This window comes from Mastigoproctus giganteus, chromosome 4 (genome assembly GCF_048544385.1).
Source record: "Mastigoproctus giganteus isolate SK-2022 chromosome 4, ASM4854438v1, whole genome shotgun sequence".
Taxonomy (NCBI): Eukaryota; Metazoa; Arthropoda; class Arachnida; order Uropygi; family Thelyphonidae; genus Mastigoproctus; species Mastigoproctus giganteus.
In genome coordinates, this window is record NC_143578.1 from 97,936,991 (window position 1) to 97,961,348 (window position 24,358).

A 24,358-nucleotide genomic window follows, 5' to 3' on the forward strand; every position below is an offset into this window, starting at 1 on the left:
AACTCTTTCTTTACTTTTTCTCAAAAATTTCATCAATTCATACACACCTCACAAATTGAAAATCGAAATTGAAAACAGCCCTGGACCGAGCTGATAGAGATGCTGAGACTTTTGCTATTACTAATGACCTTACACAACTTTGATCTTTTCCTTATTAAAACCCTTCAAAGTATACAGTTAATGTTATTATCCTCTAGGTACCTCTGTTCACAACTTAGTGAAGGTGGATTCTCTTGCTTGCCCATAACAGCCTCTTTTTGTTTGACAAGAATTCAAAATGAGATTATCTGTACAATTTCTGTCCCTCTTTCCCTTGGTTGGACTGCTGTTTTAAATCTTCTGATCCTATTGTTTACTCAGATTATGTCAGTGAAATTATTCTTGAACAAATGAAATCCTTTATTTCTTGTTCCACTATAAAATCTCCTTCTTTATTTAAAACTTGGTGTTCCAATAAATGCACTGAGATTCCTCAAGAAGAGAACAGCATATTGCATTTGGCTTGTATCATATCTTCACCTTCATTTCCTGTCTATATTAAAGCTTGCGAGTTGTAAAACAAAATTAATAATCAATCCAAACTTGATTTTGAACAAATTAATACTAGAAAACTTATCCAAATGGTAGTTAAGCTTTTTGGTGGTCTGAGACATAGCAGGCATGCTAGTACTTGTCAAAGGATAGTCAACATGAAAAGAGGTTACAGCAATGAAGAGTATGTGGGCATGCACTTCATGTATGGTAAAGCCAATGGCAGTGCACTCGAGGCTGCACGTTTGTACCAAGAAGCATTTCTCTGTCGAAGGCAGCCAACAGGCGCACATTCATCAGGGTACATCAACCCCTTAGAGAACGTGGGTGCTTCTCACATGGAGTACGAGGGTAGGCCCAGAAGCATAACACCTGATGTTGAGGAAAGGGTGTTAGAAAGAACATCCTGTAACATGTAACATCTGTAAAATCATGTGGTGTTGAAACCAAAAATTAAAAATGTATTATCTTATGCTTAATAAAACCACCCTTAGCAAAGGATTCACAGCTTTTTGCTAAACTAGTGCTCTCATAGCCAGTGGTGGATCTTGACAGAAAATGTGCATTATCTTGAAAACGGTTCATTTGTGGCCCGATGTTCACTGGGACTAGTTTCTACTTTTCACCTTTGAATTATTGACCATTTTTGAAACACCCTGTATAACATCCTACAGGTCAGCGCATAAGCATCAGAATTGTACATAGCCATATAAAAAGCAACAAAATTTGCATAATTTATGCATATTTTTATTAAATATATTTTAATTTAACTTATTTAATTAATTTTATTAATTTTTTGCATGTTTTATGGAAACTTTGTTTGCTTTTATATGGCTATATACAAATCTGATAATATGCACTAATCCTGTATGATATTATTTATCTGTAGTTAATATTGAGATTTGGGGAACACTTCTGTCCTTTTGCCCAGGCGGAGAAAGCAGATCTGATTTTGTTATTCTGCCATCAGTCCCAGTATCAGTTTTGTGTTCTTTGACCCTCCCAAACAATCCGTTTGTTCATTATAAGAGTTTTTATATATTTCCCCTGCACTAGAGTGTGTAAATGGAAACTCTGGTTGCATGAGTTCCAAATTTGGAAGAGGTGGGAAGTAATTTTGGTACCTGATACTCTATTATGCTATATTTTCTAGTAATTGTAACTTTGTATTCACTTATTCAGAGTGCATAATGAATATAAATGAATTAGTTGTTCTTGTCTTCTCAATTTTTGTATTTTTGGTGGTTTTGTTTATGAGACCGCTGAAATTGTTTTCTTGTTATTGCTCTTTCTTTTCATATTATAAAGGAAAAATAATTTTTTTTTTTGTAATACCCTATCACCCACATTGAAAACACTTCACTTTCACATGTCCAGTCTGGGACTATAGAATTGCAAGAATATAGAACTCAGCAATCAAAACTGGCCTACAACAGTTAACAGTTTTCTTCCTAAAATCAGGCAATGGTTTGGTATCAAGTTTGCTAGATTTTAGAGTTTATACTACACTCATACATTAGAGGATCAGTGATCTGGGTGAAAAATACTCAGACTGACTAGGGAAATCAGACAGAAGTAATGTGGTGGTTTCCCATTGCCTTCCATACCTGTGTCTATTCTCTATGTTCCAGCATGGGTTCACAGGAAGGTTTACTATGTTATGCAGGCTGAAAAAAACATAGCATATTTCACAGGAAACCCCTACACCCCCTCTGCTTGAGGTCAGCTTATTTAGCCATGATTAAAGAGATCATGAGAAATTCTTTTAGACTTTGACAGGAACCCAGACCTCTCTGAACGACTAGCAGATGGTGATGTATTATGCCAACTAGGTTGCCACAGTGGTCTCAAAATGTACTATCTAAATACACTATTGGTGTAAATACACCATATATGCATAAAGGGAAAATGGTTTTAAGTGGTCAGAATGAAAGTCTAGCCTTTATTATTCAAAATTTATTTCAGTTTTCTAAAAATGACCAAAAGTTGGTCATTTTTAAATGACCAACTGAGTCAAAAATGACTCAGTTGAGTAGCCAATTATTTTAACATTAAACCTTTTTAGTTATTTTCTACTAAAAAAGTTTGTTTTTTTTATTTACAGCTACTGTTCCCACCTTGCATTGGGCACCTTGACATCTATATGTATGTGCCAATCCTAGATAGTATTGTTATTTGTTCCACAGATGACAAACTAGTTCTCATATATTTCAAACAAATAAGTCTTTTGGTGATGTGTTTTGTTTAAAAGTAATATATTTCAAGGTAATTTATAATACTGAAAGTCATTCTGTTGTAAATACAAGGTATTTCTTTCCTGGTGGTTAAAAACCTGCTGATTGTCAAATGCTGATTGCTGGTTAAAAACCTGCTGATTGTATTTGACTGGAATAATTTTCAGTAAACTGGAAATTTATTCCAGTTTATTGAAATTGCACAGGTATCCCCCATATTCTGTATGATTTGCATCCTTTTCACTGACTTGAATTTCAAGATGACTTTCATTTGTGTCTTGTCTACAATTGTTAGTGTTATTATTAGAAGGGTATGTGTCAATATATACAGGGTGATTCAGGAGGAATAGTAATTATTCTGAGTAAAAAAGTTCATGTAGACATGTGTCCAATTCTCAATGGATACAGAGACACAGCTGTTTGAAACTGGCTCGCAGAGCTCCCTGAATCAGATGTCACCAAGAAGCAGTTATGACCTGACTCTGTTTGGTTTTAGAAGTGTTGTTAAGAATGCCACACATCCTGAATATGCTGATATGGTGTTTATCTACAGTTTTTGTGGTGGAAGTACTACTGCTGCTTGTAGAGAATACTGTTGACAGTTTCCTAACTGCAGAATACTAGATTCAAGAGCATTTACTAGTGTTTACACCAAACTGTGTGAGACTGGTACAGTTCCCAGCACTCATATTTCTTCTGAATGTGCAAATGAACAAAATGTGGATGAAATAGAACACATTCTTCAGTTGGAAGAATGTAGTCCTACTATTAGCACAGAATTTCTACGCATATCAGTGCTCCACAGACAAGAGAATGGCAAACATTACGTGTGCACAGCTTGTATCCACTTCACATACAGTGGGTGCAACGTCTTAAACCAGGTGACAGTTGGAATCCATGTGCCACTGTAGAAACATTTTCGACATCGCTTCTCTGTAAATGTGTGGTATCATCGACAGCCAGTTTACTGGACCTGTTGTGTTACAAAATCATCTTGCAGGGCCCATTTACCTAGAATTTCTGCCTCCACTACTATTGGAGGATGTTCCGAACCAACCTCCACTACTATTGGAGGATGTTCCCTTGGCTACAAGGATTGATATGTACTTTCAGCATGATGGAGCTCCTGCACGTTATACCTGTCTAGTGATACAATATCTAAATCAAACTTTTCCTGAATAATGGATTGGCCATGGTGGGTCCCATTCATTAGCAACAACGGTCTCCAGACCTCACTCCGTTAGATTTTTTGTTTGTGGGGATGGATGAAAATCGCAGTATACAAAGAAAAGCTGAATACAAGAGACGAATTGCTAGCTCACGTTTTGGATACTGCTGTCCTCATGAAGGAACACCAAGACTACCCCAGAAGAATGCCACATCATATTGCCACAAGAGCTGCAAAGTGCAATGAGTTTAGTGGTGGGATTTTCGGACATTTATTGTGTTTTGTATCATTCAAAAAGTCAGTAAATATGAACAGTGTCATTTATCATTCTTTAAAACTAAAGTTTTTTAATACCATAATGGCTTTGTGAGCACCAGTTTCAAACAGCTGTATCTCTGTATCCATTGAGAATTGGACACATGTTTATATGAATTTTTTTTACTCAGAATAATCGATACTATAACCTCCCAAAATATTTACTATTCCTCCTGAATTGCCCTGTATAAAGGATTTATGCATTTTACTAAGCTGAAATATCCTGAATTGCCTTGTATAAATGATTTATACATTTTGTTAAGCTGAACTATCCTTTAAAAAGGATAGGTAGAACAGGACCAGGGTATGTCTGCCAGGGACAAAAGTTGATGATGTTGTAGAGCAGATATCATCTTTTAAGGGCACAAAAGTTGATATTATTGTGCATGTTGGCACTTTAAAAGAGTAAGAGATCTGCAGATTTAATTAATAAGTACATGTCAATGTTGAAAAAAAGTTTCGAGCTAAGAATGAATTTGAAAGTCTCTGCAATTCTGCCCAGACACAATAGGAGGGAGGGAGTATATGATGAAAGCCTTATCAATTAATTCAGTACTGGAGAGATTTTGCAAGTAGAATGAAGTAGAATTTTTTTCAGTGTGGTCTGTGCTTGCTAACAGGAGAGACTGCTTCTACAGGGATAGGGTACACTTAAATAGAAAGGGTGCAAGAATATTTGCTGATGCTATTGAGGCAGTGTTAGGTGGGTTGGAAAACTGCTAGCTTGGGGAATACACAGACTAAAAGGTTAACAGTGGCCGCAGGTACAGGCAAAAGTGATTCTTGCACTGCTTCTATTAGAATAAGCAGCAGCCTGGAAAGAAAGGTAATGGAGATTTCCAGGACTGCTGGGAGTCATAGTGGAACAAGTAAATACATGGGCTGTGTTAGGGTAACTAAGAGTAGGAACAGGTGCATGTATACTTGCATGTACACCAATGCTAGGAGTATAGTTAATAAATTTGATGAGCTTGTAGTGCTAGTCATGGCATCAAAGGAAGATATTGTTGAGATATCAGAGATGTGGTGTCACACAGATATAAGCAGTGCAGAATTGGAATTTGGGGCGTACAATGTGTACAGAATGTTCCAATACAGTAAGGATAGACAGGGCAGGAAGGGAGGAAGGATTATGTTGTTAGTTAAGAAACACACAAAATCTAAGGAAGTGAATCTCATTGACATTGGTGGACAATGCAATGTTGAGTCTGTTTGGTGTGACATAAGCACTGGGAAAGGAAAAATGTGAGTAAGTGTGTGTTATAGGCCTAATGAATCTGATGAGTACAATGCGCCATTGTGCAGAGAAATAGAGTGGGCCAGTAAATCAGAATGTCTTATAATGGGGGATTTTAACATTCCAGATATTGACTGGAACTTGTGGGTTGGTCACTTGCACACTAGCAAGACTTTTGTAGATTTATTGGATGACTGTTTTCTACACAACATGTTCGAGAGGCAACCAGAGGGAGTAATACTCTTGATCTGATTATCAGCAGTGATTGTTCATGCATTAAGAATTTGCAGATAAAGGAACCACTGGGTGACAGTGATTGCAGTGTATTGATGTGGGATTTATTTAAAGATGTAACTAGCATCAAGAGAAAAGGGAAGGACTTTTGCTTTTGTGAAGGTGACTACAGTGGTCTCAGACTGTTTTTAAATTCTATACAGTGGGATCAACTGATGATGTTACTAGCAATGAATTCTAAATGGGAAACCTTCGGGGGCTTAATCTTGGAGGCTACTAGGCTTTTAATACCAACTAAGAAATACTGTTCAGGGTTTAGGCCTAAATGGATGTCGGATGAATTAGTGAGGCTCGTGGCAGAAAAGAAAAATGCGTGGGATACATATAAATTATCAGGCAACACAGAAGCCTATGGCAGATATAAGCTAGTCTGTAATCAAGTTACAAAGAGGTTAGGCAGACAAAGGCAGATTACGAGAAATCTTTGGCAAAGGATGCAAAGAAAAACAGCAAAAAGTTCTTTACTTATGAAAACTCTTAAAGGGATGAATCAGATTGGTCCACTTAACATAGATGATTTGACTATTGATGATCATGCTCAGGTAGCTGATAAACTGAATGAGTATTTTGCATCTACATCCACATACAAGGAGTTATTCAATGAGGGGAATGCCAGAAGCTTATCAAACTCTAACATGGAGCTAAGTGATTTTGTAATTACTGAGAGAAAAGTGGAGAAGTAATTGTTGAAATTAAACATAAAGAAGGCACCTGGGGTGGATGAGATCTATCCAGTTATATTAAAGGAGGCAGTAAAGGAAGTAAGCAAACCCTTAGCCATAATTATGAGAGCTTCCTTGGACTCAGGGAAGGTCCCCATGGACTGGAGATGTGCAAATGTGTCAGTAATTCACAAAGGGGGTTCAAAATGTGACACAAGTAACTATAGACCTGTTAGTTTAACTTGTGTTCCGGGACAAATAATGGAGTCATTGGTTAAAGCAGTATTGCAGGATCATCTAGACAAGACTGCAGTAGTAGTTAAGACACAGCATGGGTTTGTGAAAGGGAGGTCTTGCCAATTTTATTGGATACTATGATGTCACAAAAAATAATTTTGATATCATATACTTGGATTTCAGGAAAGCTTTTGATACTGCTACACATGGAAGACTGCTGTACAAATTGTAGCTGTATGGCATTAAGGGAAAGTTACTAAAATAGATAAAGGGATGGTTGAGTGGGAGACGACAGAGCGTGGTAATCAGTGGACACTGCTCTTCATCGACTAATGTTATTAATGGAGTTCCCCAGGGTTCGGTGCTCAGCCCATTGTTGTTTTTTGTATTCATCAATGTTATTGATCAGGATATATCAGGCTTAATGTCCAAGTTTGCAGATGATACAAAGTTTTACAGGGTTGTTAATGACAGTAAAGACAGTATGCTACTGCAAATGGATCTAGATAAGTTGTGCAAATTGGCTGAGAAGTTTAACATTGACAAATGAAAAGTACTGCATATGGGCAGCAGTAACCCAAGAGAAACGTACCAACTGGGTTATTACTGCACTCAGGGAAGTCGAGAGTGAAAAGGACCTGGGCATAATTGTGCAGTCATATATGAAGTTCACTGGGCAGTGCAGACAGACTGCCAGAGCAGGTCATTGGAGTCTTGTTAATGATATATAGGAATTTTGCTAGCAGGGACAAGGAGGTGATTAGCCCTTTGTACAAGGCAATGGTCAGGCCACACCTTGAATACTGTGTACAGGTCTGGAGGCCTCCTCATTTTAGGAAGGATGTAGAGTTGCTAGCAGTAGCGGATTAAAGTCGGTTGAGGCCCCGGGCGCAGAAGAAAATATTGGGCCCCTTAAAAAAGAGAGAGACAGGGAAAATAAAAATACATGTTAACCATTTTTTAAAATAAATAAAAAATATTATGATATTATGTACTATTAATGTTTTATTTCCGATTAAATTTGAATATAATATAATTAATAAAAGCATAATAATAATCACAAAGTTTTGAACTAAAAGTTGAACATATTAGTTCAACTAATTTGTTGGGGTTTTGCATGAGCCCTTCAGAAGTCAGGGCCCAGGGCGCGTGCCCGGTGCCCCCGCCGTTAAATCCGCCTCTGGTTGCTATAATGTGTACAAAGAAGATCAACAACTTTGGTGAGGGGAACAAATGGGGTGCTCTTACCAAGATAGGCTTTAAGTTCTGCAAATTGCAGCACCTGGAAACTAGGCACATGCGAGGTGATCTCATTGAGGTGTATAAGGCTTTGAACCGGTTGAGCAAGCTCACTGCTGATGGGATTCTTCCTCTTTAAACCAAATTACAAACCTGAGGGGACATAGATTCAAACTGAGGAAGATAGTTGTAGAATAGGTGTATGGAAATTTGACTTTCACCAGCGGGTAGTTGATTGCTGAAAGAGACTTCCATCTCTTGTTGTGGAAGTTGATAGCTTAAATAAATTTAAGGCTGAGCTGGATAAGCATTTGGAGTGAATAGATGAGTGAAATGGGAGGGTTAGTTTTTTTTTTTTGGCTGATGCTGCATAAGCTTGCTTTCTTTTATCATGTGCCTCTGCTAAATGCTAATATCAGTTATTATGGGGGTACATGTGATTACATAGAGGTGGTTAGATATTTTAGAAATCTGAACTGATCCCTACTGTATTAAAGTGGAAAGCAAAAGTGGAATCAGAGTTCAAAAAGATTCTTTAATCCAACCTTCAAAAAAAAAAAAAAAAAGAATTTCAGTATTTACTAAGTAAGAAATTTTAATAAAAGGCACTTTACCATATGAAATATTTAATTAGTTTATTGGTATGGAAGGATAAATTGATACAAGACCCCAACAATCCTAGTAAGTAAACAAAATTGGCTACATTTAGATTTTTATTGAAATCCATCTTCAGGCCTTGGTTTTGGGTTCTATAAAATTATAGAACCCAAAAGCAATTAAAAATTAATATAGGTTAACAAAACAAATCAATTTTCTGGTTAAATTAAAGTAATTTTTTTTAGATAATTAAAAATTTTAAATTTAGTGACAGTTTTGATTTAGCCATTACTTTCAAAACTATAATTATTCAACTGGCAGGATGTTCAGAGATATGACATGATATATATAAAACTTAGGAGATTTTAAAAAAAAATTAAAAAAAAACAAAAAAACCTGAACTTTAAACCAGAGGCAGCTCATGGTTATCAGACATTTCATGATGCCATGATCTATATCACATCAAATACTCAAAAAAAAAAAAAAAAGCAGTGGTATTGGGACACAGAAAGTAGACCTTTGTCTTCTGAGGATGCTGTTTTACCTTTTTACCTGATGCTATAAACAAACATATAAGCCATAAAGGTCAAATTAAAAGAACAAAATTTTATTGAACTCCAAAATCAAGGCATGGAGATGGATTTCAATATAGGAATCCAAAATGTAGCCAGTTTTATTTAGTTATTAGGACTGTTTGAGTCTAATTGTATCAATTGTTCTTTCATACCAATTAAATAATTAAATACATAGTAAAGTGTCATTTATTAAATTTCTTACCTAATGGTACATCCACAAAATGTCCTCAGAGCAATATGGCCTTAGTTGCTAATGCTCCTAAAACCCAAAATAACAACTACAACAAAATGTCCTTATCAAGTATTTAACCTTAAAGTATTTATAAAATCAGTAATAACACAACATAATCATTAATTTACTTCCAAGATTTTCTGCACTGTTAGAACACGCAAATTTTTGAGCTGCTCTCAATGCCAACAGCCAAGAGTCAAATCGGTCACGACCATCATCTGTGGAACAGTCGCCGTCTATAATGTCTTCTGTGCAGTTTAAAGCATCTTCTAATGACCTAAGGAGAGGAGGAAAAAACATTCAAAAAATAGTTAAAAACATATTATTCACATAATGTATTGATACTGAAAAAATAAATCGCTATTATATCAATATTAAAACGAGACCAAATATATGTGTAATAGCCATTTTTGTTTAGAAAAATTACCCATGCATCACACTTAAGTAAAAAATACAAATATCACTTAAGAGGAGTAAGCAAAGTATGGCTTATCTGACCTGTAAAACAAGGTAATCCAGTGGCAGTGCTAAAATGTAATTAACCTCACACTAAGGCATGGGAATGAAATTCATTCCCAGGGAAAAGTAATTTTCAAAGAAAAACAAAGTTTTCCTGAACCTCCTGTGCTGCTCAGCACATTTCAAAGACATTCTAAAAGGTGGGTCAGTAGCAAGAAACTCCTTTTACATTCACTGACTGTGAACAGAGCTAAGGTCAAAATTCCCACTGAATTGTTCTACCTCATTCATTTGTGCAATTTTTCATGAACAGGCTTAGCTGTACTTAATTAGACAATGTGTGTTTCATAATTGCTTGCAGCCCTGAAGGTACCTTATGCTAACAACACAGTAATTTATTTTTAAAGTAGCATTAATTCAGAAACATTCAGAGGCAGCAGCATTATAACCTGTTGAAATGTATATGAAAATTGGCATGCAGAACTACAGAAATTCTGCAGTACAAAAAAGAAAAATTCTGCCTTTATGATAATAGCATTTTGAGTTGCAGTACTAAGAGATACATTGACCAGGAAAAAAAAAAACTTTCAGTAGGAATAATTTAAAAAAAAAAAAAAAAATCCATACTAAAAACTGCATTTAAGTTATACGATCTCCAAATTAATTTTTTTTTTTTTAAGTTGAGATCTCCAAATCGAAGTATACATGTGGGACTGATTTTAGTCTAACTGCCAATTAAAGCTGTTGTTTAGAACCTTCGAAAGAGCTGTTCTGGGAAGTAACAGTATAAGCTACTAAGAATTTTATACCAACTAAGAGACATTGTTCAAAGTTAGACTTAAATGAATGACAGCTGAACTAAGAAGACTAGTGGAGAGCAGGAAACTGAAGGAATGATTATAAATTATCAGGGGATAATAAGTATATATTATATACTTAATATAGGCATCTGTGTCCAGCGATAATGCCTAACTCCTTAGTAACTCAATCTACCTTGGCATGCCTAACCCTTTGTAACCAGTTATTGAGGGGTTAGGCATGTTAAGGCAGATTACAGGGTCTTTGGCTAAAAACACAAAGAAAAGTAGAAAAGAATTCTTTGTTTATGTCAACACTAGAAGGAAAGGGGCAAACTACATTGGTCCACTGGATATCACAGCATTCACAACCTGATGTCATCCTTACTCCTCAAACAACATACATAAGGGGACATAATTTAAAACGAGAAATAACAGTTGTGGGACAGATGGATGAAAATTTGCTTTCAGCCAAGGAATAATCAATTGTTGGAACAAACTTCCATCTGGTGTGTGGGAATGGGTAACTTGAATAAATTTAAGGAAGGATCACACAAAGTTTTAAAGGGTATACTAAGCAGAGGTGAGTAGATTTTGCTGTTTTGGATGATGCGTGTAATCTTGCTTCCTTACATCATTTGCCACTCTAATACTAATATATAATGGGATAGTTGTTGATGATCCTGGGCAGGTTTCTGACAAATCAAATAAATATTCTGCATCTTTTTTGAAATGTGAAGTTTTTAGAGATGTGGATACCAAAAGTGTATCTAAGCCTAACTGTGAGTTAGATGATGTTATAGTTACTGAAAGGAAGCTGGAAGAGAAATTGTTGAAACTACAAGTAAATAAGGCAATTGGAGCTGAAAGAATCCATCCAATTATATTAAAAGACATGGTAAAAGAGAGGCAAGCAAACCTTTGGCAATAATTATGAGGGGGATCCTTGGACTCAGAGGTTGTTTATACAGACTGGAGGTGTGCAAATGTCCTCCTCTTCACAAATGGGGGGGGATCGAAAGGCAGTGTGAGTAATTACATCCTTATATGCTTGATTCTGTACCAGGGGGGAAAAAAAATGGAGTCAATGGTTAACAAAGTAATGCAATAAAGTAAGAAGATGTGGGAAAGGACAGAGGTCCAATATGGAAAATTGCCTTCAAATAGCAAAAGATGATTCTCATTTCCAAAATGCAAACAAATCAAACCTTAATCAGTTTGATGTTGAACCTAAACAGCACCAAACCAGAGGCAATGATGAAATTGGCCAGACACACTGTCATTTACATCCAAGCTCATGGCACTGTTTATAAAAAGCCGTGTAATACATCTAAGAAATGAACCTTCTACTTCAGCGGAAGTTAAAAATTCTGTGGAAAATAATTATAGCGATGCAGTGTTTGTTCCTATAAATAAAAATTACTGCAACCCAGTTTCCTTAAGGTGAAAGATATATTTTTTTTGCTTTCTTAGATATATAGGACTACACTAAATTCACAAGCATTTCACATTTACAGAAAATTGGAACCAATATACACAAAAGCAGTTTTCAGAGAGAAAAAAAAAAGAAGAGCTAATATTAGATTATTTATTTCTAGTAAATTTACCTTCTGTTCTTGTGTTAAAAAAATATAAAGTTATGTACATAGATAATTTCTCTTGTAAGGAAATGGATAGATAGTACTGTACATAAAAATTATGCATTTTCAATGAATAAATGATTTTCTTTTGTAATTGCAATTAATAAAGAATACCTTTTAAAATGTAATTTTTATTAACTGACCTCCTGCACTCTGTCATTAATATGGATCAATAAGATTTCACTGTATTTGTTTCTTTACTTTTATATAATATTTTAAAAAATTGCTTAGGGCATATTGTGTTGCACTTACAAACAAAAATCTTGAATGGCTTCTGTGGACAGTTCCATTGATACACCATCAGTCAGTCCAAGAATTATATCAAGATCAGCATGAGCATCGCTAAAGCATGTATCAGCAAATCCTGGTTGGCATTCATTTTCTGTGTAAAATGAAATGATGATAGTCTGACTATATTTTCATAAAATCATAACATAATAATACTACAAGAATCTAATTATACCACCAAATTTGTAAAATAGCTAATGCTATTATTATTAATAGTGACAAAATGATGCAAGAAAACAAATTTAAACAGCATCAGCCATTAAAAAAAATAAAATTACCCACTTTATTTGCACTAATAATTTGTCCAATCCTTCAAAATTTATTCAGTCTACAGTAAGTAGAAGTTTATTCCAACAATCAATTATTCTCTTGCTGGAGAGAAATTTACTACATTTATCCGTTTCCAATTTAAATTAATGTCATCACATGTCTCATCTGAGAAAAAGTAAGGACACCATCAGTTTAACTCATCTAAAGCCTTAAATACTTCAATCAGGTCACCTTGCAAATGCTAGTTTCTAGATGTATGCTGATACAGAACTGAAGTCTTTCTTGGTAAGAGCCCTTCTGCCCTTGACTAATAATTTTTCTCTTTTCTGAGCCTGTTCCAATGGATGCAAAGAAAAGCAACAGTAGATATTGCAACAGTAGCTTGTCAGGAACAGCTTCATGGTTTGTAATGCCAAGTACAAAATAAACTCTGCAAGGCCATGTTAAAAATAACAATATGGGGCTAGTTCAGGACTGGTCCTTTGGTGGGGGTTGGAATTCACTAGGTACATATCCAGTGCATACATTTCAGTTTAGTCTAGATCTAGGACCCAGTATTTGGGTTCTAGACCAAAAAGGGCCACCAAATCCCAACAAAGGAGATGGGAGTTTAATTCAGGAAAGGAGAGCTCCTGCTCCTTGCTGCCTTTTTTCCTAACATTACACACACACCTTGAGCTTCCTTTAAGCTCAATGCCAAATTATATTGGAGTTGTTGTTTAAGCATATCAACGACTTGGGCCATATTGTGCATTATATTATGTTCACATAAGTGTATTTATAGGCCAGTTTACCAAATAGGTGGTCATACATCACTTTTGTGAGCTAGTAACCAGTTTTACTTTACTACTTTAGGACAGCTGAGAGCAATGAAAGATTGAAAATGCTTGGTGTGGGTATATATGGAAAAATATATGATTAATTAATGTTGTTGTTATTTGGTTTTTAGGAGCATTAGCAACTAAGGTCATATTGCTCTGTGGATATGCGGTGGTCATTCCCTGACCTTTCCGTATCCTCTGCATTTGGTGGTCACGGGTTCAAACCCCGGTTTAATCAAAAAGCATGTGCTACGCACTGCTGCTCCTGCCCACCTGGCTACGGAGGCGCCATTAATTAATGTACGGATAATCTTTTCCATAAACAGTGACTTGCTGAGTACATAAACAACAGATTTAATTCCACACATAGTTTTTTCTTTTTTTTTTGTGCCACCATTATAACTAGTCATATAGCTCATAAGGTGCATGACTAAAGTAGGGAGGAATCTACAGGCAGCTCAAGATCAACCACTTTGATTCCCTTACCATGCTTATGCTATGGAAGAGAAGGCCTGTTGAGTGACCTTGACTCCTCTCTGTTGTCTTTGCTCTATGCTGTGGTTACAATGGCAGCAAAAACAAAAATTAGCAATCTTTGTTATTACGTGCAAGAAATGACTATACTGAGAAATACAGTGGGCTACCAAGTGACTGAGTTGGTAGTTTGTTAGCTTGTTTTCGTCTCACAGTGCATCCAGGTGCCATCACTTCCCCAGGTAAACGACGCACACGTACCTGGCTGTCCACATGGTGCAACAGGAAATGTGATTCATCGGACCAGATGACCTTCTTTCAATCACTCAAGTTTCGATGCATGCCTATTGTAGGTGCTGTTGCCAGTGAACCATGGTTAGCATGGGCACTGGGAGCAGCCTGCAGCTACACAGCCCCATTTTCAGCAGGGTTCGATGTACTGTGTGTTGTGACATATTACTTCCATCACCAGCATTCCAATTACCAGCGAGTTGCGCCCCAGTCAACCTTCTGTTGACTGTGGCACAACTACGGAGGCCGGTGGCCTCCGTAGCCAAGTGGGCAGGAGCGGGAGTGCAGTAGCACTCCTGCAGAGAATAACCAATTGGTCAGAGAATAACCAAAGAGCGGGAGTGCAGTAGCACTCCCACAGTTTGGAAAGGTCAGAGAATGCACTCCCGCTCTTTGGAAAGGTCAGAGAATAACCAAAGAGCGGGAGTGCTACTGCACTCCCGCTCTTTGGTTATTCTCTGACCTTTCCATATTTGGTGGTCATGGGCTCAAACCCCGGTCTAATTGAGAAGCGTGTGCTATGCACTGCTGCTCCTGCCTACCTGGCTACGGAAGCACCTCAAATATGGTTAATGACGGTCAATGTTTAATCAGAATGAGCTGTTTCAACAATATCTAGGAAAATTAGGTCGATGGGATGAAAAATGGTAGTTGAAGTTTAATATTGACAAATGCAAGGTAGTGCGTATGGGTAGCAGTAATCCCATATTAACATATCAACTGTGAGGTACTACATTCAGGGAGGTGGAGAATGAAAAAGACCTGGGGGTAATTGTGTAGTAAGATATGAAATTCTCCAAGCAGTGCAGACAGGTGGCCAGGACAGCTCATGGGATTTTGTCAATAAAACTTTGCTAGCAGGTACAATATATGGAAGTGATTATCCCTTTGTACAAGGCTATGGCTAGCCGCATCCTGAATACTGTATACAGGTCTGGAGGCCTCACTTCCAGTGTTGAATCCAGGGGGGCTAGTGACCGAGGGTGAGTTTCATCCCCGATGGAATAAAATCCCCACCAGTGAAAAATAGTAATTTTTATTTTATAAAACATGAATTCAATAAATTTGTTTAAAATAAACACAACACAAAAAATTACATCAACTAAGTGTGGTACTTGTTAGGTGGTACACGGTGAAAATAAATCAGTAAAATTCAAAAGATGCGAAATTTTCAAAATAATTAAATGGACAATATTTCTGGCCACAAAAATTGTAACTAAAAGCCATGGTTTCAAGTGTCCACATTTTTGTTTTATGGTTTTCAAGTTACCTTTATTTTTACATAAACCATTTCTAGATAGTTTCACACCAACAGCCTATTTACAACTAATTCTTTGTATATCGTGAACAAGATCACAGCCTGCGAGTAGGTTAGCCTGAATTGGTTCCTGACAGATGCTATCGTAAATATGTGTCCCGCGGCTTTCAGGGAAAGGGCTGAACGATGTTTGGGCAGAGAGGCAAGTCTACTGCAGCCACTAATTCAATTGTCAGCAGTTTCGCTTTATGGTTTTCACATTCCCTTTATTTGTTCCTTTGTATACAGCAAACAAGAGGGTTTGGTTGCAGCTTATAAACAATACATTTTATAACATTTTTATTATATATGCATCTGAACTGTAAGATTGCATGAAGATAAGCTTAGAGGGCCCAAATGATTTATTGGAAAAATTAAATACACATGCAAAGAAAAAGGGAAGAAGAATAAGATTATTACAATACAGTACTTACATGTTTGATTATAATTTGTATAATTTTTTTGCGAATTTTAATCTGTAATTTTCATATTATTAAACTGTGATTATTGTCAGTGATGTAGTTTTTGTGAACTGACTATTAGTATTTAGATGTTAAATACTAAATATTTCCTTTTGTTTTCTCATATTCTATTATTATAACATTTATAAATATGCATAAATATATAGATTTGTTTGTAACATATACATATGTTTTAAATATTAAATAATAATAAAAAATATATTACATGTACCCCCGAAGTTTACATTCTTCCCCAGTGGTGCATTTACCACCAAAGTTACATTCTCCTCTCCTCCAGTGCAAACGCTCTGGATTCAACACTGCTCACTTCAGAAAGGATGTAGAACTGCTGGAATGGGCGTAGAGAAGGGAACAAAAGGGTGCTCTTACCAAGAAAGGCTTTTGTTCTGTGAATTACAGCGTCTTGAGACTAGGCACTTGTGGGGAGATCTGATTGAGGTGTTTAAAGCCTTGACTGGATTGAATACGCTGAATGTTAATGGCATTGTTCCACTTGCTGAGACTATACGCATGAGGGGATATAAATTCAAGTTGAAGGATGGTTGCAGGACAGGTGCGGAAGTTTGCGTTCAGCTGGATGGGGGTTGATTGTTGGAACAAACTTCCATCTGTCGTGGAAGTGAGTGGTTCGAATTCAAGGAAAAAACTAAAATCTTTGGAGGGTATGGATGGGTGTAGCGTGTAGGATTTTGATGTGAAAACATCTATGGCAGCACCTTCTACATTTTCGGACTGAAGCAAAACCAATTGGTAACAAAATTTTCTTACAGAAATGATGCAATAACGTCACTTCCTAAATGACGCTAACTCAGTGATTAACGTTGGTTCGATAGACTAAGTGGCAGACTGGTCAGGGTGTCGGCTTGCCCGATGTCAAGTGGGCCCCCTTGCAATAACATTAGACAATATGTTAATGACCTTTTAGTAGCTTGAAAATATAATAGTTGTGGTTTGGCCCCCTTTGTCTCCTGGCAACTAATATTTTTAGACCCAGTCTGCCACTGGTGGCGGGTAATAATATTATGCAAGAATAAAAGCTTCAGACACTGAAGAAGCGTCATATACAAAAGAACAAGTTCAAAAACAAAAACGAAAAAAAATGCAGTTTAATGAAATCTGCTTCTCAAGATTTTAATCAACTTCAACCTTCTAAATAGCGTAAGTAAGTAGCGGGCGTGAGCATAAAACGTTGCATCGTTAATAACTTCTAGCTCTTAGTTTTGAATAGCTGTTCGATTAAACCGTTTAAAAATATAAACGGTTTTGATTTAAGAATGCAACAATAAAACAATCACTTCCTGCAGTAGTTTTGGTAATGACATCATACCATTCTACAAATGGATTTCGCTGACTATTGAATTATAAAAATACAAAATCTGATTTTAGTTAACAACCTATAAGAGTATTTCTAAGATGGTTAAAATTGCAGCTGAGCGAAATGGAGAGAATTGTGTAAGAATAAAAGCTTCAGAACCACCGAGGAAACCTCCCATGTTGACAAAAGAACGAGTTCAAATACGTAGCGAACGAAAAGAAAAGAAAATGCAGAGTTTAATAAAATCTGCTTCTCAAGATTTTGGTGAACATCGACTGCACCGTCAACATCACGAAATTATATTCAAGAACTTTCTACTTCTTGAAGATTTCGACCCAAAAGATTTGAGTTTTAATGGATTACCTGAGGATTTTCAGTTTATTCCTGAACCTGATAGAGTATATACTGCAACAACCAGCTTCGATTGCATCATCCAAAAAGGAAAAAAAACGTGTTTCAGCTAAATCGCCGGTTGTAAGTCCCTCCACGGGGTTCATTCAACGGTAGTCGAGCATGACTGTAATTCCAATAAAGTATTTGGTAAAGATTCAATATCGGGTACGGCCAACAAAAATGGCGGCGAGGAGATGAAGGGGAAAAGCAGTGATTGACGGGTTTTGACTCCACCCACTCACTGCGTTCCCCCTTCTCTCCTCGCCCGGCGGAGGCGAAGTGACACGCAGGTGGCACAGCAACGAAAGTGGAGGCTGAAAACAAAGGATAAATGCGAAAATCAGAAAATCCACATACAAAAATACACGTTTCTACGAGTTCGCGAAATGTCACGTGACATTGGAATAAGTCTGATTGAGCTAAAAAGGAAAGGGGAAAGTGTAATTTAAACCGAAATTTCGCTAAAAGGAAAGGCAAATAAACTGAACAATTTCAAAAACTAACCCTTTTCTCGACCGCAGGTAATACAGCACAACGTAAAATTCGCCAGGGAATTGCAAAAAAGACTATTTCGCGAGCATTAATTAACAACGAGAATTGCGGATGCACGTGAACAACAGAAATGGTTATGATGATTTTTTTTTAAAAAAATATTGTTTACTATCCGATTTCACCAGTTTTACTATCCGATTTCACCACAATTTCAAAAACTAACCCTTTTCTCGACCGCAGGTAATACAGCACAACGTAAATTTCGCCGCAACGTAAAAATACAGCACAACGTAAAATCGTACTATCCGATTTCACCCCAATTTCAAAAACTAACCCTTTTCTCGACCGCAGGAAATACAGCACAACGTAAATTTCGCCAGGGAATTGCAAAAAAGACTATTTCGCGAGCATTAATTAACAACGAGAATTGCGGATGCACGTGAACAACAGAAATGGTTATGATGATTTTTTTTAAAAAAAATATTGTTTACTATCCGATTTCACCAGCATTAACAATGAAAATTTGGGATGCACATCATCAGAAAAGCTAAAAAGATTAATACATACCTAAAAAATTAATATATTTTAATATTAACATAAAAAAATTAATACATACCTACAATTCACACCTGCACCCAACGTGGCTGAACAAGAAAGAAAATCACGAGGAACCACAGAAATTGGGGGAAATTGGGAATTACTAATCAGCCAATTAGAAGGCTCAGAAGACGAGGAAAGTGGCCACGTCACTTTCATCAGTCGACATTTAAAAATTAATTTAATTTTTTTTTCTGGGGGCTCTGCCCCCAGACCCCCGTTTAAGCGGAATTTCATAAATGGGGAATTTAATCACATTTAAAATCGGATAAGTGATTTTTTTTAATTACGAAGGTAATTAAGAATGTAATTAGGAATTACTATTCAGCCAATGAGAAGGCTCAGAAGAGGAGGAAAGTGGCCACGTCACTTTAACTTTCACTTTATTTTTCAGAAAAATAAATAACTTTAATTTTTTTTTCTGGGGGCTCTGCCCCCAGACCCCCGTCAATGTGGAGGCTCCAGTCAATATCGGGTGACACGCACTGCGACACGTGTGACACGCACTTCGTGGCACAGTTGTCAGTTGTGATCGTGAGGACGTAATTGACTCCGCCCACTGGGTGGAGCCGGCTGCCTTCATTCACTTCATTCTCATTGGCTGTACCCGCTACTGAATCTTGACCAAGTAGAAGTAGGTAAGTATTTGAGCGACAATTTCTGAAAAATACATTTGGAGCTGTTTGTGATATCTGTGATCGATTATAGAATATGAAAATTATGTAAAATTATGCACTCCAGGAAGTTACCGTTACTTCTCTTAGAATTACCAACTGCAGACAGACAGACGTAACAACTACGAAGGCTCGTGATACTTGTCGAGAATGTTCCTGTAAATCATTTGCCTCGGAGTATAGATTTCGATTATTGTGCTAACGTCCATATCAAACTTAAGAAAATTCACAAATCGAGTTATTTAATGAGCTTGGTTCGTAAACGAGATGTAAGGGTTAAAGTATCTACTTACGACTGTCCTTAATATTGTCTGTATGATATCGAGATTGACGAAGCATTCTTCGATGAAGACATGGAATTCGGTGATGCTCCTACACGGGATAAAATGAGTGAAGCTATACCTATTGAAGAAAGTTTAGTCGCTCAACAACAAACTCTTTTGCGGAGTGATGACAAATATTTACGAACAGCTCCTGGTGAACGAAATGGTCCACAAAGTTTGCTTTTTAACGATCATGCAAGAATTGTCGTTTCCTAGCATTTAAAATATAAATAAATTTTCTGTTTATACTCCGGAACAACCAAGGACGGTCAGAGGAAGTCACAAGATAGACAGAATACAAGAAACAGCACCGTATTCAGCAGTCACGGGCTTGAACCCCGGACACTCAAGGCACGTGTACTTATGCAACCGCGTGCCTGACCACTAGGCTACGGCGGCCTTTACCTTGTCACTGGTCAGTATCGAGAGTTTACAAATAATTTAAAGGTCGATGCTACCGTTTATGGTAACATCGAGTGAACTTCGTCGTTCAGATCGGCGTGGAATCACGCCTTTATAATAAAGAAGATTCTTCATCTTTATATGGCCATGAAAATAATGAGACTAAGAACTCGAGATTCGTCGGAAAGGACGCTAAGTTCACCCAAGAATAAATCCAATCTCGAGAATACGCCAGTAACTGCATCGAAAAGAATTTAGCGTTTTTGAAATCGATTCCAAATTCAACTTATTACTGTACAACGTAAAATAGATCAGTTTACGATGGTAATTGGGTAAACCTACGTTCTTCTTAACTTTTGAGGGCAAACGAAATTGATTGACCTAAATCTCTAAAACTTTTATACAGATTAAAACACGACTGTTGGATAAACCGACGAGCAAGTAGAAGCTCTTCAATTTATGGAAAAGGCGACATTAGTTAATGAAAATGCAGTAACGTGCAATTCATTTTAATAAACTTGTGGATCGTATTTTAACTTGACTTCAGTCTAAGCGTTTCCCTTCATTTCAACAATATTACATCGGAATAGCTACTAAAAGGTTCATACCTATTAAGAAATATTGTTCAAGGTTTAGGCCTAAATGGTTGTCAAATGAACTAATGAGACTCGTAACAGAGAAGAAAAATGCATGGGATGCATATAAATTATCAAGCGACTCAGAAGCATATGGCAGATATAAGTTAATCTATAATCAGGTCACAAAGGAGGTTCGGCAGGCGAAGGCAGATTACGAGAAATCCTTGGCAAAAGATGCTAAGAAAAATAGCAAGGATTTCTTTACTTATATAAACTCTAAAAGGAATGGAATGAATCTGATCGGTCCACTTGACATCGATGGTTCGACTGTTGATGATCCTGCTCATAGCAAACAAACTGAATGAGTATTTTGCATCTACATTCACACGTGAGGAATTATTAAGGTTTGAAAATGGCAGAAGGTTATCAAATTGTAGCAAGATACTTAATGATTTTGTAATAACCGAGAGCAAAGTGGAAGAGAAATTGTTGAAGTTAAACGTAAGAAAAGCACCTGGGGTTATTGTTATTATTGTTATTATTATTAGCCATATGGTGCAAGGAAGCCTGAGGCTTATGCTGCACCAGCCAAAAAAAAAAAAATAATAATTCTGAATTACCCTGAGAGAGAGAGAGAGAGAAGTAGAGGGGAATCACCAAGAAAAGAAAAGAAGAATGATGATATCCAGCTCAGGACCCTGGGTGTGCCAATCCCATACTCACTAGATGTGAGCCCCTGAGGTTGGGTGGATGGGATCTATCCAGTTATATTAAAGGAGACGGCAAAGCAACTAAGCAAACCCTTAGCCATAATTATGAGAGCATCCTTGGACTCAGGGGAGGTTCCCACGGACTGGAGATGTGCAAATGTATCCCCAATTCACAAAGGGGGATCGAAGGGTGACACGAGTAATTACATACCAGTTAGTTTAACTTCTGTTCCGGGTAAAATAATGGAGTCGCTGGTTAAGGATGCATTGCAGGATCATCTAGACAAGACTGCAGCAATAATTCAGACACAGCATGGGTTTGTTAAGGGAAAGTCTTGTCTGACAAATTTGATAGGATATTATGATGTGGTTACAAAGGAACTGGATGCGAAAAATAATTTTGATATATATTTGCATTTCAGGAAAGCTTTTGACACCGTTGCGCATGGAAGACTATTGTACAAATTGGAGCAGAATGGTATTAAGGGTAAGTTGCTACAATGGATAAAAGGATGGTTAAGTGCTAGAAGACAGAGGGTGGTAATCAATGGTTGCTGCTCTTTTTGGACTAATGTTATTAGTGGAGTCCCACAGGGTTCGGTGTTAGGTCCACTGTTATTTTGTATATTTATCAATGATATTGATGAAGGTATATCAGGCTTAATGTCGAAGTTTGCAGATGATACAAAGGTTGGCAGGGTTATTAATGACAGTAACGGCAGTGTGCTACTGCAACAGGATCTAGATAATTTGGGCAGATGGGCTAAGAAGTGGCAACTGAAGTTTAACCTTGACAAATGCAAAGTACTACATATGGATAGAAGTAACCCCAGAGAAACGTACCAACTGTGTGGTACTACACTTAAGGCGGTAGAAAATGAAAAAGACCTGGGAGTAATTGTGCAGGCAGATATGAAGTTTTCTGAGCAATGCAGACAGGCTGCCAGGGCAGGTCATGGGGTTTTGTCAATGATATATAGGAATTTTGCTAGCAGGGAAAAGGAGGTGATTATCCCTCTGTATAAGGCAATGGTCAGGCCACGGCTTCAGTACTGCGTACAGGTCTGGAGGCCTCATTTTAGGAAGGATGTAGATTTACTTGAGCGTGCACAGAGAAGGGCAACTAGATTGGTGAGGGGAATGAAGGGATCTTCTTACCAAGAGAGGCTTAAGTGCTGCAAATTGCAGTGGCTGGAGACTAGGCACCTGCGCGGTGATCTGATTGAGGTATATAAGGCCTTGAATGGGTTGAGCACGCTGAATTATGATGGGATCCTTCCACTTGTTCAGATTACGAATCTAAGGGGGCATAAATTCAAATTAAGAAAAGACAGATGTAGAATAGATGTGCGGAAATTTTCCTTTAGCCAGCGGGTGGTTAATTGCTGGAACAAACTTCCATCTGTCGTTGTGGAAGTTGATAGGTTGAATAAATTTAAGGAGGAACTGGACAGGCATTTGGAGGGAATGGTGTGATTTTTTTTTTTTTTTTGGCTGATGCTGCATAAGCTCATACATTTGCTTTCTTGCATCACATGCCACTACTACTACTACATCGTCAACTATTTTAAACTGATCGAATTTCAACATAGTGGCAGTTCACATCTCGCATCCTTTTGTGGCTTAATAATGCTCCTAAAGAAACTATGGTAAACAGTAGGAACGCAACGATAACTATGATAATTCATCTCGTGTCCGTTTCTACTGCAAAAGCCTCTGGTAATATAAAACTCTTTACAATTTCAAGTGTACGTATCATACACTGGAGTTCAAAGAAAGTGCATCACCCCTTAAAATTGTAATTGTCGTCCGAATAACGTAAGTATATAGCAATATTTCTTATAGATTGCATCAGATAAGATTGACATGCGTAGGTGATGGCGTAATATTGCATCAGCTATTACTTTCAGCTATATAAGCATGCTCTGCAAGAGTTACAGTCATTCCTTGATGTGTCACGATGGCGAGTTACGTGCAGTTCACGCCACCAAGAAAGAGTGCTACTGTTGCTTTACGTGAGGAAGGATGCTCTTTCCGTCATATTGCTTATGGAGTGTCATGTAATGAGTCGACAGTGAGAAGATTTCTTTCCAAACTCAAGAATACTGGTTCTGCTGATAAGAAAAAAGAAACCAGATGCATACGAGTCTCTACGCCAAAACAGGACTGCGTTTTGAAGCGCTTATGCCTTAAAAACTTTAAAGTTGCTTCGTCTGAGCCGAAAAGAGAATGGGAAAAACATACAGGAGTGGTTGCAAGTGCAGTAACAGTCAGAAGAAGCCCCTCCTCACAAAAAACGAAAAAGGCACGATTAATTTGGTGTAAGGAGCATGTCAAATGGACCCCCGAGCAGTGGAAGTCAGTTATTTTCTAGGATGAGAAGAAATTCAATCTGCATGGCTGTGATAGGAGACAAACGATTCGCCGTAGACGTGGTGAAGAATAACATCCAGACTGTATTATATCTACAGTGAAATTCCCTACCAGCCAAATGAAATGCATCCCGATATCATTTCATAGAGACCATTTCAACCTGCCAAGTAACTGCATTTTTTTAAGGACGACTCAGCTTCTTGTCATTGGGCTAAAAGTGTAAGTAGGCACTTCTGTAGTTACTTTAGCTTCATTTCTGCATTAGAGGTTTGACAGTAATGTGTTTACATTTGTTACTGGTGAAAAAGTGGTTGGAAGAATGGTCCATTACAACTCTTAGCTGGCCAGGAAACAGCTGGGA

The 24,358-nt window shown here is 37.3% G+C and overlaps 1 protein-coding gene across 1 annotated transcript in view; it reads right to left on the bottom strand.

The window, feature by feature from the left end:
• LOC150086934 (uncharacterized) overlaps positions 1-24,358 on the bottom strand; it is a 64,321-nt gene that overhangs the window by 23,888 nt on the left and 16,075 nt on the right. The window contains exons 2-3 of the mRNA XM_090371691.1: positions 12,470-12,599; positions 9,450-9,598 (exon numbers count right to left, since the gene is read on the bottom strand). Of these exons, the coding sequence (XP_090227817.1) occupies positions 9,450-9,598; positions 12,470-12,599 (279 nt within the window). The remainder of the gene's footprint in view (positions 1-9,449; positions 9,599-12,469; positions 12,600-24,358) is intronic.